General features: G+C 40.6%; 1 protein-coding gene across 6 annotated transcripts in view; it reads right to left on the reverse strand.

Moving 5' to 3' along the window:
* mical2a (microtubule associated monooxygenase, calponin and LIM domain containing 2a) overlaps positions 1-16,935 on the reverse strand; it is a 99,087-nt gene that overhangs the window by 18,406 nt on the left and 63,746 nt on the right. For 4 of the 6 annotated variants that reach the window (XR_009815621.1, XM_061964014.1, XM_061964015.1 and 1 more), the window contains 7 exons: positions 16,660-16,807; positions 15,731-15,930; positions 10,481-10,584; positions 10,304-10,375; positions 4,152-4,283; positions 3,870-3,974; positions 1,252-1,515 (listed from right to left, as the gene is read on the reverse strand). Coding sequence is in view for 5 of the 6 variants with exons in the window: in XM_061964014.1 (XP_061819998.1) it covers positions 1,252-1,515; positions 3,870-3,974; positions 4,152-4,283; positions 10,304-10,375; positions 10,481-10,584; positions 15,731-15,930; positions 16,660-16,807 (1,025 nt within the window). In the remaining variant the exon portion in view is untranslated. The remainder of the gene's footprint in view (positions 1-1,251; positions 1,516-3,869; positions 3,975-4,151; positions 4,284-10,303; positions 10,376-10,480; positions 10,585-15,730; positions 15,931-16,659; positions 16,808-16,935) is intronic. The other 2 variants (XM_061964013.1, XM_061964016.1) reach the window with 2 other exon arrangements.

Raw genomic sequence — 16,935 nt, forward strand, 5'->3', positions numbered from 1 at the left:
AGCCTGAGGGATCGAAGGCCACAGGCTTAGCTGCTTACGTGCAGTGATTTCTCCAGATTATCTGAACCCTTTGATGATATTATGAACCGTAGATGGTGAAACCCCTAAATTCCTTGTAATAGCTGGTTGAGAAAGGTTTTTCTTAAACTGTTCAACAATTTGCTCACGCATTTGTTAACAAAGTGGTGACCCTCGCCCCATCTTTGTTTGTGAATGACTGAGCATTTCATGGAATCTACTTTTATACCCAATCATGGCACCCACCTGTTCCCAATTTGTCTGTTCACCTAAGGGATGTTCCAAAAAAGTGTTTGATAAGCATTCCTCAACCTTATCAGTATTTATTGCCACCTTTCCCAACTTCTTTGTCACGTGTTGCTGGCATCAAATTCTAAAGTTAATGATTATTTGCAAAAAAAAAAGTTTTTATCAGTTTGAACATCAAATATGTTGTCTTTGTAGCATATTCAACTGAATATGGGTTGAAAATAATTTGCAAATCATTGTATTCCGTTTATATTTACATCTAACACAATTTCCCAACTCATATGGAAACATGGTTTGTATATCGATGGTACGCTTTAGTCCTTTTCAAATTAAACTCATGGTCATTTATCATCAATTCTATGTTAACCCATTTGAGAGCGGCAATATTACTCCCAATTCAATCCGCAGGGCACTACATTTGGGCAAAAATACTCCCCCAGGGGCCAATCATCTTGTTTAACTTGTGATGTCTTGCACTTGACCCGCGGGCCGTAGTTTGGACACCCCTGGACTAGACTTTTGTGACCATAGTCTTATCAGTGACAGAGCATGATATGGCCAGGAATACGTTTGGGGAAAAATGTTATATGAAGCGCATTGTCATCCAATAGAGCGTCTTGTCAAAATCCACAAAAAATTTACTCAGCAAACTAATTTAAAGTTTTTTTTAGCTAGTAATATGAATGATTAAACTAGCCAGACCAAGCCCTAGTCTGCGGCTAGATCTGGGGCCAACCCGCTCCACACACACAAATTTAGATGAGCCAGTAATCTGCCACAACCTGTGCCAGCCAGGTTTGTTGGCCTGTTCCTGCTATGGTCCAGATGCAGGAGTAATTAAGGGCTGACATCACAATCTTAATGTGCACATTACTAAAGGTATAATCAACTTTTCTTTGCGGGCCATCACAAGATGCAATAGGCTGAAAAAGGAGAAGTGAAAGGAGGGATTAAAAAAGGGGTGAAAAGAGGAGGACTGTTCACCTCACAGATGAGTTCATCCACCTCCTTGAGGCGCTGCAGAACTCTCGACATGAACGTAACTGTTGAGTGGACAGAGGGTGTGGTGCATGATGTACTCTCTGGTTCTGGCGGGGTCTTGGCCCGTTCATATGTCTGAGCCACATGTCTGAGCTTCACAACAGAGAAGAAGCACTCGGGCTGAGGCGGCAGCTGCTGGTCTTTGTCTCGTGCCTCGCCTGGCACAAATACCAACTTTTGTGCTGCATGTCTGATACGGACTTGAAACTGAAAGTGATGATAAACACTGGGTCAAGAACTCCAAAAGAGTTTAGGGGTCACTGACATAAGCATTCTGGTGGTTTTACATGCTTCACATCATCCTTTTACAAAGTGAATGTAAGGTAGGCCACAGCAGCTGCGTTACAGTCAGCTATGTAAACCACTACATTACCAGAGGTTATGTCTTAGCCCATGAATTAAAACAATATAAGTGCTTTTTAACTATATTTGAATTGATTTCCTTATGTAATCAGCTTTCACTTCGAGCTAAGCATTGAAGATGAAATTGTGTAATCAGTTGAACCAAGTATTATTGCTGAAACTGTGTTTTAGCTGGGTTCAACAACTCTGCATTACACCTTGCGTGCGGTCTTAAGGCAGGGCAGTGGACGAAATAGATGTTTTCCTCAACAAAGTAACAGGTGGCAATAGTTCTACTTTCAATTAAGGTAAATGTGGATGTCAACAGTATTGACACGTGCATTCCACAGTATGGCAGGGATAAATCAGAGGTCCACATCTTTTTTGCACCAGGGACCAGATTAATGTGGGCATCGTTTCATTAACAGCCCGTCTGTCCACGTGTGCCAAATAAATACAGCAACGTAAGTGCATGAAAAATACAACTCAACATACTGCTAAATATCAAGGAGCCCTGGGCTTGTTTCTTTGCAATGAGATGGTACCCAGCAGGATGACCATACTGCCGGGAACTGCAGATGTAAATTAGCCTTTGACTACAATCTGGCGCATTTAAATTTGATATGTTCATTAATGTGCATTGTCCCATGTAACAAAGGTATAACAAATATAAGAAATGGTGACTCCTTATCAGGAGATTTATTCTGCATCTATGAACAAGCTTATTGGTTTGTCGAAGGGGACAGGCGGAAGTTAAATGGGAACTGCACTTTTTTTTTTGTTTTGCCTATAATTCACAGTCCTAATGGGAGACATGATCACATATGTATTTTTCGTAAATAAAAGTCAGCTTACAATGGAGCCATGATGCCATTGCTTCTATTCCGACCATAAAAACCAATAAATAACCATCCAAAAACCGCCAACAATACGACATTTAAACTGAGGAGTTGGTACACTTTGACAGACAACATAAACCTGGAAATGTCAAGAAAGACGGCCAAAAGATGCTCGGTTGCACACACCTTTTTTTTTTTAACCCTTCACGAGGATTATGAGTCATTCCTCATCTAAACGGAATACATCAACATCCTAACAGTCGGCATCCCAGTGAGAACAGACATTGTACAGTAAGTGTTTGTTTTATTATTTTCGTAGTTTCTAGTTTGAATTTCTTGTTTAACACTTAGCAATACTGTTACATAATTAGCACACACCTTCTAAAGCCTGTAGATCATCCTCCTCATATTCAGGCTAAAAAATATAAGGTTCTGGATCATTTATCCCAAAGTAGTCTTTGATGGCTCTCATGAAGTCTGTCGTGATTAGTAGTGGTGATGGTGTTGAAGGAAAAAGAAAATGTTGAATTGCTTTATAGGCAGAATAGAGCGACTCCCATAGGCTCCATTGTAAGCAGACTTTTGATCGCATTAATTATATATTTAGAATGCATTAAAAAACCCAAAATGTGTTCTTGTTTTACATAAGGATTGTGAATGATAGGCACAATTTAAAAAAAAAGTTCAGTTGCCGTTTGAGTCGGAGAAAAAGCGGTCATTTATAAATTATCAAATGTTTCTGTGCGGCCTGGTATCAAATGCGTTACGTCGGTACAGGTCCTGGGACCGGTGGTTGGGGGCCACTGTTCTAAATGACTGAGCAGCTGACAAAACAATGAAGACATCGCAAAGAAAGCACACGACCTAAGAAGGCAGGGGGAACTTCATCAGTTTAATAAGTAAAATATATAAACTCATTTTGGACGCAAAATAAAAACAAAATTCCCCGAGTGGGTCGTTACAAAAGGAAAGAAAACAGCAGCGCTCACCTGACAGACGAGTTCATCTACCGCCTTGAGGCGATGCAGAACTCTTATGCCAAACGTCAGATGGATGCATTTTTTTTTTCAAGTCTCTCTACCAGTGGAAGTTTTTAAAATTCCTTCACGCTGCCATCATTCTCATTAAGATTTATAGTGCTTGTCTGCAAGTGTGATAGTTATGTTGTACAATTGCAAAGTCTCTGCGGCGAAATCTCAATGACTAATGAGGGAATTTGACATATGCTGATAAGGAAAATGAGTAAGGGCTAAATAATGTAAAAAGCCACCAGTATGTTTTTAAATAGCATGCTCTGATGCATTACAGCATGCAGATCAAGAGAAACTATGCTAACTGTGTTCCTATCTTCACTCCAAGAGTCCAGGTGCAAAGGTCTACCTGCAATTCAGGAGGCGGTTTGGGCGGAACAGGAGGCGATACTTTTAAGTGCACGCACTCAGCAGGTCCGAAACTATGAACAGGAGATGATCTCTCACAGTCTGACTGAGATTTGGCAGAAAAGTTGAAAAGTGAGTTAATAAAAAAAGGCACCAGAACTGAGTGTAAAAGACAAGAAAAGATGTTTAGCAGCGGTGAAAGGAAGAAGGTTTTACTACTCCGTTAAAATTGTAGTGAAAATATATTGCCAAATCATTTCTGTTAAGTTGATTTAGTCCTCACCTGTTTGCGTTGGATGTAACTTGAATTACTGTCAAACTTGGCCTGCAACTGTGTGGCCATGGAGCGCACTCTGTTCTCTTTGGGTTCCTTTCCGTTTAATACTGAGGAGCCTTTAGTAGACACATTGGTGGCCTAGAAAGGAGGAAAACAAATCCTAAATATGTATGACACTTAAACACTTTTTTTTTGTTTTTATGTAAGCTATTTAATGCCATATGTACTGGGGCAATTTTTGTTTTTTGGGTGACCCATACTGCTCATCTTTGTTGCTAGATATTCGTGTGGCATTGATCCTTATTAGCAACTATCCACAGTAAAAGCAAGCTTTCTATAAAAACACGTTTGGTGTACAGTGCATCTGGAAATTATTCAAAGCACTTCACTTTTTCCACATTTGGTTATGGTACAGCCTTATTTTAAAATTGAATACATTCATTTTTGTCCCTAAACTTTTACAGTCAATACCCCATGATGACAATGTGAAAAGTATTTTTTTTTCAAAATTTTAATTTATTAAAAATAAAAAACTAAATAAAATCACGGTGGAACAGGGTGTGTGCCTCACAATATGAAGGTCCTGGCTTCGATCCCCAGGCTCGGGGTCTTTCTGTGTGGAGTTTGCATGTTCTGCCCGCGACTGCGTGGGCTTCCTCCGACCCACAAAGACATGCAACTGGGGATAGGTTGATTTGCAACACTAAATTGGCCCTAGTGTGTGAATGCAAGTGTGAATGTTGTCTGTCTATCTGTGTTGGCCTTGCGATGAGGTGAGATAGGCTACAGCACCCCCCGCAACCCCGAGAGGGACAACAAGCGGTAGAAAAATGGATGGCTGGATGGATTGTGTACCTAAGTATTCACAGCCTTTGCTCCTTTGGCAGCAATTACAGCCTTAAATCTTTTGAACACGATTCCACAAGATTGGCACACCTATCTTTGGGCAGTTTCGTCCATTCCTCTTTGCAGCACTTCTCAAACGCCATCAGATTGGGTAGGAAGCGTTAGTTTTCATCCAGGATGTCTCTGTAAATTGCTGCATTTATTTAGTCTAGTCAGGAAGGTGAATAAAAACCTGATGGTCATTCTCAGAGCTACAGCATTCCTCTGTAAAGAGGAGAATCTTCCGGAAGGCAGCAATCCACCAATCAGGCCTATATGGTACAATGGCTAGACATAAGCCATTTCTTAGTAAAAAGTTTGACAAAATGCACCTGAAAAACTCAGACAATGAGAAGCAAAAATATTTGGTTGGATGAGACAAAGAATGAACTTTGGCATGAATGTCAGGCGTCGTGTTTGGAAGAAACCCGGCACTGCTCATCACCAGGCATGGTCAGGCATGGTGAATCATGATGGTGGCAGCATCATGCTGTGGGGATGTTTTCAGTGGCAGGAAATGGGAGACTAGTCAGGATAGAGGGAGCTTGAGAGGTGCTGCAAAAAGGAATGGATGAAAATGCCAAGCTTTTGGCATCATATTCAAAAAGACTTGAGGCTGTAATTGCTGCCAAAGTTGCATCAACCAAGTATTGAGCAACTGCTGTGAATACTTATGTACAAACCCAGTTTCCATATGAGTTGGGAAATTGTGTTAGATGTAAATATAAACGGAATACAATGATTTGCAAATCCTTTTCAACCCATATTCAATTGAATGCACTACAAAGACAAGATATTTCATGTTCAAACTCATAAACTTTATTTTTTTTTTGTGCAAATAATAGTTAACTTGGCTGCAACACGTGCCAAAGTAGTTGGGAAAGGGCATGTTCACCACTGTGTTACAAAACCTTTTCCTTTAACAACACTCAAACAATTGGAAACTGAGGAAACTAATTGTTGAAGCTTTGAAAATGGAATTCTTTCCCATTCTTGTTTTATGTAGAGCTTCAGTCGTTCAACAGTCCGGGGTCTCCGCTGTCGCATTTTACGCATCATAATGTGCCACACATTTTCGATGGGAGACAGGTCTGGACTGCAGGCGGGCCAGGAAAGTACCCGCACTCTTTTTTTACGAAGCCACGCTGTTGTAACACGTGCTGAATGTGGCTTGGCATTGTCTTGCTGAAATAAACAGGGGCGTCCATGAAAAAGACGGCGCTTAGATGGCAGCATATGTTGTTCCAAAACCTGTATGTAACTTTTAGCATTAATGGTGCCTTCACAGATGTGTAAGTTACCCATGCCTTGGGCACTAATGCACCCCCATACCATCACAGATGCTGGCTTTTGAACTTTGCGTCGATAACAGTCTGGATGGTTCGCTTCCCCTTTGGTCCGGATGACACGATGTCTAATATTTCCAAAAACAATTTGAAATGTGGACTCGTCAGACCACAGAACACTTTTCAACTTTGCATGAGTCCATCTGGATCTGGATGTTGTTGATAAATGGCTTTCGCTTTGCATAGTAGAGCTTTAACTTGCACTTACAGATGTAGCGACAAACTGTATTTAGTGACAGTGGTTTTCTGAAGTGTTCTTGAGCCCATGTGGTGATATCCTTTAGAGATTGATGTCGGTTTTTGATACAGTGCCGTCTAAGGGATCGAAGGTCACGGTCATTCAATGTTGGTTTCCGGCCATGCCGCTTACGTGGAGTGATTTCTCCAGATTCTCTGAACCTTTTGATGATATTATGGACCGTAGATGTTGAAATCCCTAAATTTCTTGCAATTGCACTTTGAGAAACGTTGTTCTTAAACTGGTGTACCTCGCCCCATCCTTTCTTGTGAAAGATTGAGCATTTTTTGGGAAGCTGTTTTTATACGCAATCATGGCACCCACCTGTTCCCAATTAGCCTGCACACCTGTGGGATGTTCCAAATAAGTGTTTGATGAGCATTCCTCAACTTTTATCAGTATTTATTGCCACCTTTCCCAACTTCTTTGTCACATGTTGCTGGCATCAAATTCTAAAGTTAATGATTATTTGCAAAAAAAAAAGTTTGAACATCAAATATGTTGTCTTTGTAGCATATTCAACTAACAATGGGTTGAAAATGATTTGCAAATCATTGTATTCCGTTTATATTTACATCTAACACAATTTCCCAACTCATATGGAAACGGTGTTTGTACATACATTTTTTATCTTTAATACATTTGCTACTTTTTGAAAAAAAGTGAAGTAAGAGTGAATTATATTTATATAGTGCTTTTTCCTCTCTGGAGACTCAAAGCGTTTTACAAAGTGAAACCTTGGGCTGGGCGATATGGACCAAAACTGATATTGCTGTATTTTTAGTCCAAATGGCAGTATACAGTATATATCGGTATCTTAAAAAAGTGTTTTACAGCTGGATAACCAGTGTTGAGTGTACTAAAATTATTTTTGTTGTAAGTAGTAACGTAATGTGATGTTTATTTTTATAGAGTAATTAGTTAAAGTTAAAGTACCAATGATTGTCACACACACACACACTAGGTGTGGTGAAATTTGTCCTCTGCATTTGACCCATCCCCTTGTTCACCCCCTGGAAGGTGAGAGGAGCAGTGAGCAGCAGCGGTGGCCGCGCCCGGGAATAATTTTTGGTGATTTAACCCCCAATTCCAACCCTTGATGCTGAGTGCCAAGCAGGGAGATAATGGGACCCATTTTTATAGTCTTTGGCATGACTCGGCCGAGGTTTGAACCCACGACCTACGTTAGCCGTTACTAAGTCAAAGCATTAGCATAATTTGTAAAGTGCGCGGGAATGGACAGAGCTTCTACTCACTCAATGTGGTGAAAGCCGCTGGCTGTTTAGTTTGAAACTACTTTTCAGCCACTCAACCGCTACACTACAGTAGCTTAGTCTGCACAGGCTATGGGTAGAAGCACTTTTAAACAGAGTTGTAGCTAAATATTTGACACACCGAGCAAGCAACAGAGAGGAACTATCGATAGCTTCTGTGAACAATATAAACAAATGAGATTAGTGATGAAGTTGATACAAGGAGAGATATACTGTAGGTTCTAAAGCAAATTGGTGTATGTTTAAATAAAGCTGTAGTCACTCACTAATAGCCAAATGCAGTCACTGACCGAAGCATTGCATCACTCGGGAGTCGACATCGTGCCGCAAAATAAATAAAAAAACGTGTGATGCACAGCATCATAGTGCATCAGAGAAGCCCGTGTAACGTAAACACGGAAGGGGCGTGGGTGAGCCAAAGAGGATGCCCTGTGCTTTGCCCAACAGGGGCAGAGAAGAGCAAACAAAGGCACATCAAAAGATAGTTGTATATATTTATATATCTTTCTAAAATATACCAGTATTTATAATACCAGTATATCGCCCAGCCCTAGTGAAACCAATCATCTACATTCTTAAGCTACGTTTAAACCAGTGTGTGAGTGGCACTTAGAGCACGGTGTGTCAAGTGTTTTGCCCAAGGACACAGCGGCAGCAACTACGATGGCAGAAGCTGCAATGAACCCTGGAAACTTCAAGTTGCTGGCATGGCTGCTGTACCATGAAAGCCACGCCAAGTCTACCTTTTCACATTGTCATCAAGAGGTATTGTTTGTAGAATTTTGAGGACAAAATGAATTTATTCCATTTTGAAATAAGGTTGTAACAACAAATTGTGGAAAAAGTGAGGTACTGTGAATACTTACCAGATGCACTGTATATATATCTAATATGCACTGAACTAATTTATGTTATGCACAGCTGCTATCACTTGCAACATGAACAAATATTTTTGGATTAAATCAAATATGAACTGGCATGAACTTCCTGGCATTATAGAACAAAGCAATACAGAAGTTCTTCAAATACCTATTTCAAGGGCTGAAGTCTAATTTGTAGTCATCTGAGCAGCAGACACATTTTTTTATGCATGACATATTGCTAATATACAAAATTAACATCTTTTTACAAGTACAGTGGTACCTCAACTTACAAGCACATGTTTCACGGCCGAGCGTGTAACTCAAAACACTCATATCTCAAGACAGTCCCGCCCATTTCAATGAATTGAAATCAATTTAATCTGTGCTTGGCCCTCCCAAAACACCACGATTGTAACATTTAACACATATTTTAAAACAAATAACTAACTTTTGGATAGTGAATATTGTTTGAAAAATATTACAATACCATGTACAGGGGCAGAGAAGTAGTGGTAGTTTTATGAAATAATGTAATATTGTTTAGCTGAGATAGGCTCCAGCGCCCCCCGCGACCCCAAAGGGAATAAGCGGTAGAAAATGGATGGATGGATGTTTAGCATATTCCTTGAGGACCAGATTTCTGCAAGTGTCTCCTATGGGCTGCTTCCCGGTCGTGTAACAAGAGGAACTAAACAGTCGCTGTTAATGTTGCACACAGATTTAAGTGATGCACCGTAATTGTGTAACCGGGGAAGTCACAGTTGGCAACAAGCGATATGTATGTCTTTGTCACAAAGGTAATGCTCGATTGTCCAGTTTGTTGATTCAGGACTAGACAGAACAAATTGAAACACGTTATTCACAACATCTGAAGCTTCTCAATATTCTTATGGATAAAGGTCAGTCGCATTTGTTTGTGTATGCATGCCGCAGAGGCTGGCTGGAGCTTGTGTGATGTGGACTGACAATGCTGCAGCGGGGTTGACTCGCTGCATAGGCTGCTAACCAGTTGGACATATTTCTAATGGTTTGTTTCCGATTCGGTCGTCCACTTCTTCTCCGTCGCACTAACTTCCTTCGTCCCAGTGGTTGGAAGGCAGGATTGTGTCGCTCTCGGAGCGGCGGTCAAGTGTGTCGGTTTTTTGTGTAAATGAAACAGGAACAACAACGTGTAACCGTATATTAACTCTTTATTGCTCAAAAGGTGTTGCAAACACTACTTCAAACAGTGGCGTAAATGCTCGTAACTCAAATTATTCCTGTGATTTAAGGCTTAAATCTCAAATTACCCATAAATTAAGGTACTCAGAAGCTGAGGTACCACTGTACATTGAACACAGAAAGTGAACTAATCAAGCTAATTGCTGTGATATTGAAAATATCAGCTGTGCTTCTTTCTACTCTTTTTAGGCCATATGGAATTGTGTAACCGTAAACATGAGATGTATTCCTATGTAACCTTGAATTTCAGTTTAAAATAAACTAGCCAACCCACAATGCAACCAACCAACTGTAGCTATTTAAAAATATATATATAATTATTTCTACAAACCTTGTCCAAGTAAGTGCAAAATGTTCTCCTCCTTTTGTAAATTGGGTCTGTACCATCTGACTTCTTCTCATCCTATAAGTCCAGCAGAGGGGGAAAAACAGAAAGTCAGCATGGAATGGTAGTAAAACAGAGATGATAATTTTACAGTTAAAAGAACAAGGTAGTTTCCAACGTTACCTTCGGAACACGTTTCCTTGGCAGAGCAAGATTAAGAATATTATTAATACTTTGGACTTCCTGAGATGGATAATCTTCACTGTTTTGATCCACTCTTCTGGAGCCTGTGTTACAACGTGTGACGGAAATAAAGCTTTTAGACTTTCCACATCACGCAGCCATAAATGTCAAATAATATCAGTGCATAAAGCCAAAAACAGATTATACAAAGGGTCTACATATAAGGAGTTAGTAAATTGATGCTTTGAATAAACAGCTTTCAGAGGAAGGTAAATGGTTGTATGACGTGAAATAATTTGGGTGGTCTGTCTTTCTGTCCGTCAGTCCACAGCGGTTCAAAGCACTGGTACAAACACACATTCCACACATCCCAGCATACTTGACTGGGAGGAATGCACAACTCACAGTTAGTCACAGGAAATCAACTGAAAGGGAATAGTTTTTCTTTGTCTGGAATAACAACTGTCTGGAATAACAACTGACAAAACTAACATTGAAAGTTAAGTAACATACTATTACTTCAAACGGAGTAGAGAATACTACAGTTAAAGGCATTAAGCAAAAAACAATAGATTGGAATAATGTTAAATATATATATCGATAGTTTACTTTATAATGGAGTCCAGTAGAATGCTTTATAGTTCAGCGCAGTTCTGTATAACATACCACTGCATCATAGTGTAAAGAGAAGGGCTGACTTGAGACGACAGGAATGGCGTTCAGTAGAGTTTACCAGATTGCTGTATAGCAGGGTTATTCAACGAGCGGTCTGGGGGGCAAATCTGGCCCGGAAATCACACCAGATCGGCCCCCGTGTTCAGTTCAAAACTTGGGATTGACTAACTTTTTTGCAGCAAATTCCTATAAACACTAGCACGCTTCTGTTGTATAGAGCAGTGTTTCTTAACCTTTTTGACCTCGGGGCCCAATTTTTCCACTAAAGAGGGTCTGGTGCCCACTCAAATATTAACACTAAATCAGTAATCTTATGCTTGCTTTTAATCGTATTCAATAATTATATCTCACCTACTTACAGTTTACAAACTTACAATCACAAAGATTATTATCAAGGCTAAGGTCAAGCTGATTACAAAGATAGACTCATCAATTATACTGCAAAAAAAGGGACTCATAAAAACTGAAAAACGTTCATACAACTATGCTGTGCTAAAATAAATACATCCATCCATTTTCTACCGCTTATTCCCTTCGGGGTCGCGGGGGGCGCTGGAGCCTATCTCAGCTATAATCGGGCGGAAGGCGGGGTACACCCTGGACAAGTAGCCACCTCATCGCAGGGCCAACACAGATAGACAGACAACATTCACACTCACATTCACACATTAGGGCCAATTCAGTGTTGCCAATCAACCTATCCCCAGGTGCATGTCTTTGGAAGTGGGAGGAAGCCGGAGTACCCGGAGGGAACCCACGCAGTCACGGGGAGGACATGCAAACTCCACACAGAAAGATCCCGAGCCCGGGATTGAACCCAGGACTACTCAGGACCTTCGTATTGTGAGGCAGACGCACTAACCCCTCGTCCTCTGCCACCGTGCTGCCCTAAAATAAATACATTTTAACTAAATCAATAATAAACAATAATAATAATATAGATGTTTCTTGAATAAACTGTCAATACAACAAAAGTGCAAAATAAAATACAGCTTCACCACTTTAGTCATAAGTTTTGTGCTTAAGAAACTTCTCTATGACTTGCTCCAGACTTCATTACTGCCACAAATGGTAGAAAAGTGTATTACAACTGAGTACCGCTGCGGCCTATACGGACCACAGCTGAAAAAAAAAAAATTTTTGGTGGCACTCTAGGTGACGCTCGCAGCCCATCTTTGGGCCCGGCCCTATGGTTAAGAAACACTGGTATACCAGTGTAAAATACATAGGCAGTTCCTTGCACTGACATTTTACCTCCTAAAGGCCTGCCTCCCCACGGTTTCCCTACGTATCACTAAAACTGTAAATACCTCCTCTGGTCAGGTTCTCTCTCCCCTAAAACTCGCTGCAGTCACACCCATATTCAAAAAACCTAGCATCGACCCCGACTACCCCAACAACTACCGGCCCATCTCCAACCTGCTTTTTCTGTCAGAAGTTCTGGAACGAATCGTAGCCAAGCAACTCACTGCCTATCTGGACTCTAATGACCTCTTTAAACAGTTCCAATCTGGTTTCCACTCCAAACACAGCACTGAGACTGCCCTTATCAAAGTGACCAATGACCGCTTGTTATCGTCTGACACCGGATTCCTCAACGTCCTCATCCTTCTTGACCTCAGTGCTGCCTTTGATACCATTAATCATTTCATCGCACGCCTCAAATTCACCCTTTACTTTACACTGCACTCTCCTGGTTAAAATCGTATCCCTCTGACAGAGACCAATTAATTTCCATACACAAATGCCAATCTGTCACAACCCCTGTTACCCACAGTGTCCCCAGGTCTCGGTGCTTGGTCCCCTTTCTTTCGTCCTTTCCATTTTTCCCCTTGGACAGATCCTTCGCTGCCATCGCCTCCATTTCCACTGTTACGCTGACGACACAGTTCTACCTCCCCACCAAAAACTTGGATGCAATCAAACCTTCTAAAACTCAATTGTAATAAATCAGAAGTCCTAATCATTGGTCACTACACCCAGATCTTTTCCCTCAATATTGATGGTTCCATCGTCACCCCCGCCAACATAATATATAACCTTACCTAGGAGTCCTCTTTGACCCCACTCTCTCGTTCATACCCCATGCCAACCAGACCACCAAAACTGCATTCTTCCACCTCCGTAACACTGCCTGCCTCCGACCCATACTGTCTTCAACGGCGGCTGAAACACTCATACACTCTTTCATCTCAACGAGGCATGACTACTGCAATACACTCTTTCATCTCAACGAGGCATGACTACTGTAATAGTCTCCTCTATGGCACCCCCACCAAAGTCATCAACACATTTCACTATGTGCAGAACTCTGCTGCCCACTTTCTCACGGGTACCCGCTCCAGAGAACATCACACCAGTCCTCCATGACCTTCAGTGGCTACCAATCTGTTACAGAATTAACTCCAAAATTCGACTTGCCACCTACAAGGCCCTCAACAACCTAGCTCCCCCCTATATCTCCGACCTCCTCTACCAATGTGTCCTCATGACTGGTGAGGCCAACCTCCTGCAAATCCCCAAAACCAAGTGCCGGATCTGGGGGGAAAGGGCTTTTTCAGTTGCTTCCTGCCCACATCAAAGCCGCCCCACCCTTTCCTCTTTTAAAACTGCCCTCAAAACCCACCTTTTCAGACTTGCCTTCCCCAGCTAAATTCTCCTGATCCCACAATACTCACTGTTTTTACTTTTTTCTGAAACTGTTTTTTAGATATATGTATGGTGTTTTCTTTTTTTAGCTGTACTTTTTTTGTAGATATCTTAAAGTCTCTTGTTTACTTCATGTAAAGCGCCTTTGAGTACTTAGAAAAGTGCTACATAAAGTTGATGTATTATTATTATTATTATTACCAAGGCTAGTGTCCACGCTGTATTTTGCATTACAGGGATTTTTGAAATTTGTAAATTTGTAACTCTGGTGAAAAAAAAAAATGGCCATAATGGTATTCAAAATGCGGAAAATAGTTAAAGGAGAAGTTGGGCCACCCAGTCCTCAGCATTTGGAAATGTGGCCGACAAAATAATTTAGTAGACTAGCTTTGGTATAACATACCAACTGTAGTATTAGAATAGAAATACCGCACCTTAAATTGGAGTCCTTAATCTCGTTATATGCAAATATAATGACAATAAAGTTCATTCTATTCTAGTATTATATAGCAAATATCATAAATGGACAGTACATTACAGTACTGTATAGTATGCAGAAGTATATCATAGCATAGTGTAGTATATCTATGTATATCCTGTAGCAAAAAAGTACAGCATAGTACACTACTTGAAAATATACTAGTACAGTGTATTACAATACAGTAAAGTACTATATAGTAGAGTATATTTTCGTAGCTTAACATACAGTAGTGAGATACAATACGCGCAGAGTAGAGAGTAATACTGTTTAGAGCGTTAAGTTGAATGCAGTATAGTATAGTAGTATGGGATAGTACGGTAAATGGTTGCATAACAGTGTAGTATAGTATACACTGAGCAGAGTGAAAGTGTTCAGTAGTATTATACAGTATATCATAACATCATCTAATACAGGGTTCCCCAACCTTTTTTCCCCACCAGTGACCGATTTGATGTATGCATTATTTTCACGGACCGGCTTTCTACATGTGGCAGATAAAAACAGCAAAAAATGAGCATGAAAAATTTGCCTTTGGCTACAATCTGGCACATAACATTTTATATGTCCATTAATGTGCATTGTCCCATGTACGATAACAAAGGAGTTGTAATATCTATTAATAGGTTTATTGGTGTGTTTAGTGGGACAGGCGAAAGTTAAGTCAGAGAAAATGCGGTAGTATATAAATTAATTATTGTTTCTGTGCGGCCCGGTAGCATATGCGTCACGGAACGGTACCGGTCCCCGGACCGGTGGTTGGGGATCACTGATATATATGGCACTTGCAAAAGAATGGTAATATATAGTTTTTCATGCAGTGGGACGGGACAGTATAGTAAATCTTAACATAGTGCAGTAGAGTAGCGAAGAGTGGAATAGTGTTCAGCAGTGTCAAGTAAAACAAAGTATAGTATAGTAAAGTAAAAAATAGTGTGGTATAGTAAACACTGAGGAGAGTGAAATAGTTCAGTAGGGTTGCTATAGTATAAAACAGTAAAGTATACCGTCCATAGTGTAGTAAAGTATTTGTATAGCACTTATCACCGTATATTAAAGTACTGTTTAGGGTTGTATAGTGTATTGTGCAATGGGACGGGATCATATAGTGTCGTTTGCATTGAATAGTACAGATTATTTTAGGCAGTATAAAATAGTGTTCAGTATTGTCAAGTAGAGTACAAAATAGTATAGTATTGGATGATGCAGTAAAACACAGCATTGTGTATTATAGTGTACTGTACATTGAGCAGAGTGAAATACTGTTCAATAGAGTGAAGTAGAATGCTGTAAAAGTAAAGGCTAAAGCATAGTATGGCATATCAAGGTATGGGATGGTACAGTATATGTAGTTTAGTGCACAGGCACCGGTATATAGTATATGTGGCGTAAAGTAGTATGGTTTAGTGTAGAGTATGGTATAGCATAGCATTGGTGGACGGGAGTACCTTCATCTGGTAAAGGTGTGCCTCTGAAGAGTTCGTATATCTTGGAAAGGTAGCTGATCATTTTGGTCTTTTCCAGCTCCAGGGAACCACTCAGCTCTTTCACAGATGCGAAAGGTCGGATCCCAAATTCCCGCTCTACGATATCAAAAGCCAGCTGGAGGTTGGTGGCCTGGTTTTCCTCATTGAGTGACTCAAAGTCTCTGACGGATGAAGATGACAGGGCCTTGAGTGTGAGCCAGCATATGTATTGCACATACAAAGTTGATTCTTTTCTACAGTATATATATGTCTGAAGGTGTATATCAGCCTTATGCTTTCGTCGTCATTGTTAGTTGGGAGTTGAATCACAAGAAAGGAAAGTGTCAAATGCATTGTGGGTATCAGATGACAAAAGGCAAGCTGAGCATTATAAAGTGCACAAGAATGTAAAAACACTTAACGCCACCATAGTGCATTTGCTATGCGTAGAAACATTCTTTCCCGAGAAAATGACTTGATGAACAGATGAATGAACAGCTCTGACAACACTGACAATGTGCAGACGCCTTCAGAAAATAATGTCAATGCAATAATACACAAAACATACAGTAGGCCCTCTTTTTCCCCTTAGTTTCTGCAAACCTACTCAATTTGTACAATTCCACTGTGCTGACAAGCGTACATTAAGAGGGGGGCAGAAGGCGAAATGCCAAATTTTTCCTCAACACATGTACGACCATATGAAATTGCAGTGGCATGTGGAAAGGAAATAATTTAAGCAGAAGAGGATATCATTTGTTCTGCAAAGGGATTCAGCCAAAGCCGTGATACAGCCAAAATAAAACCAAAAGCACGCACACACACAGAGAGAGAGCGAGCATATTAACCAGTTAGTTTTTAGACTGTTTGCAAGCCTATAACGTGTAGGATGTTTTCTGAATGGCACATACATCAGTTGGGGTTTGAACCTGTGAATCAGGGCACACAGGCCGTAGCCACTTCTCCAAGAGGATGTGAGGTCAGTGATCGCTACATCTCGGTAGCCCTCTGTCTGTTTTTGGCACCATGTGAGAAGCCTTGCCGGTCTGATCTCAGAATCTGTAGGGACACACAAGTTGGTTTACACAATATAAAAGTCCGAACAAGTAAATGCTGCAGGAAGTTTAGACTGAACAGGTTTGTATACAAGCAGTTTCATTTGGACAGAAGCATTTTAAAATTGGTGT

The sequence above is a fragment of the Nerophis lumbriciformis genome, linkage group LG06 (genome assembly GCF_033978685.3).
Source record: "Nerophis lumbriciformis linkage group LG06, RoL_Nlum_v2.1, whole genome shotgun sequence".
NCBI lineage: Eukaryota > Metazoa > Chordata > Actinopteri > Syngnathiformes > Syngnathidae > Nerophis > Nerophis lumbriciformis.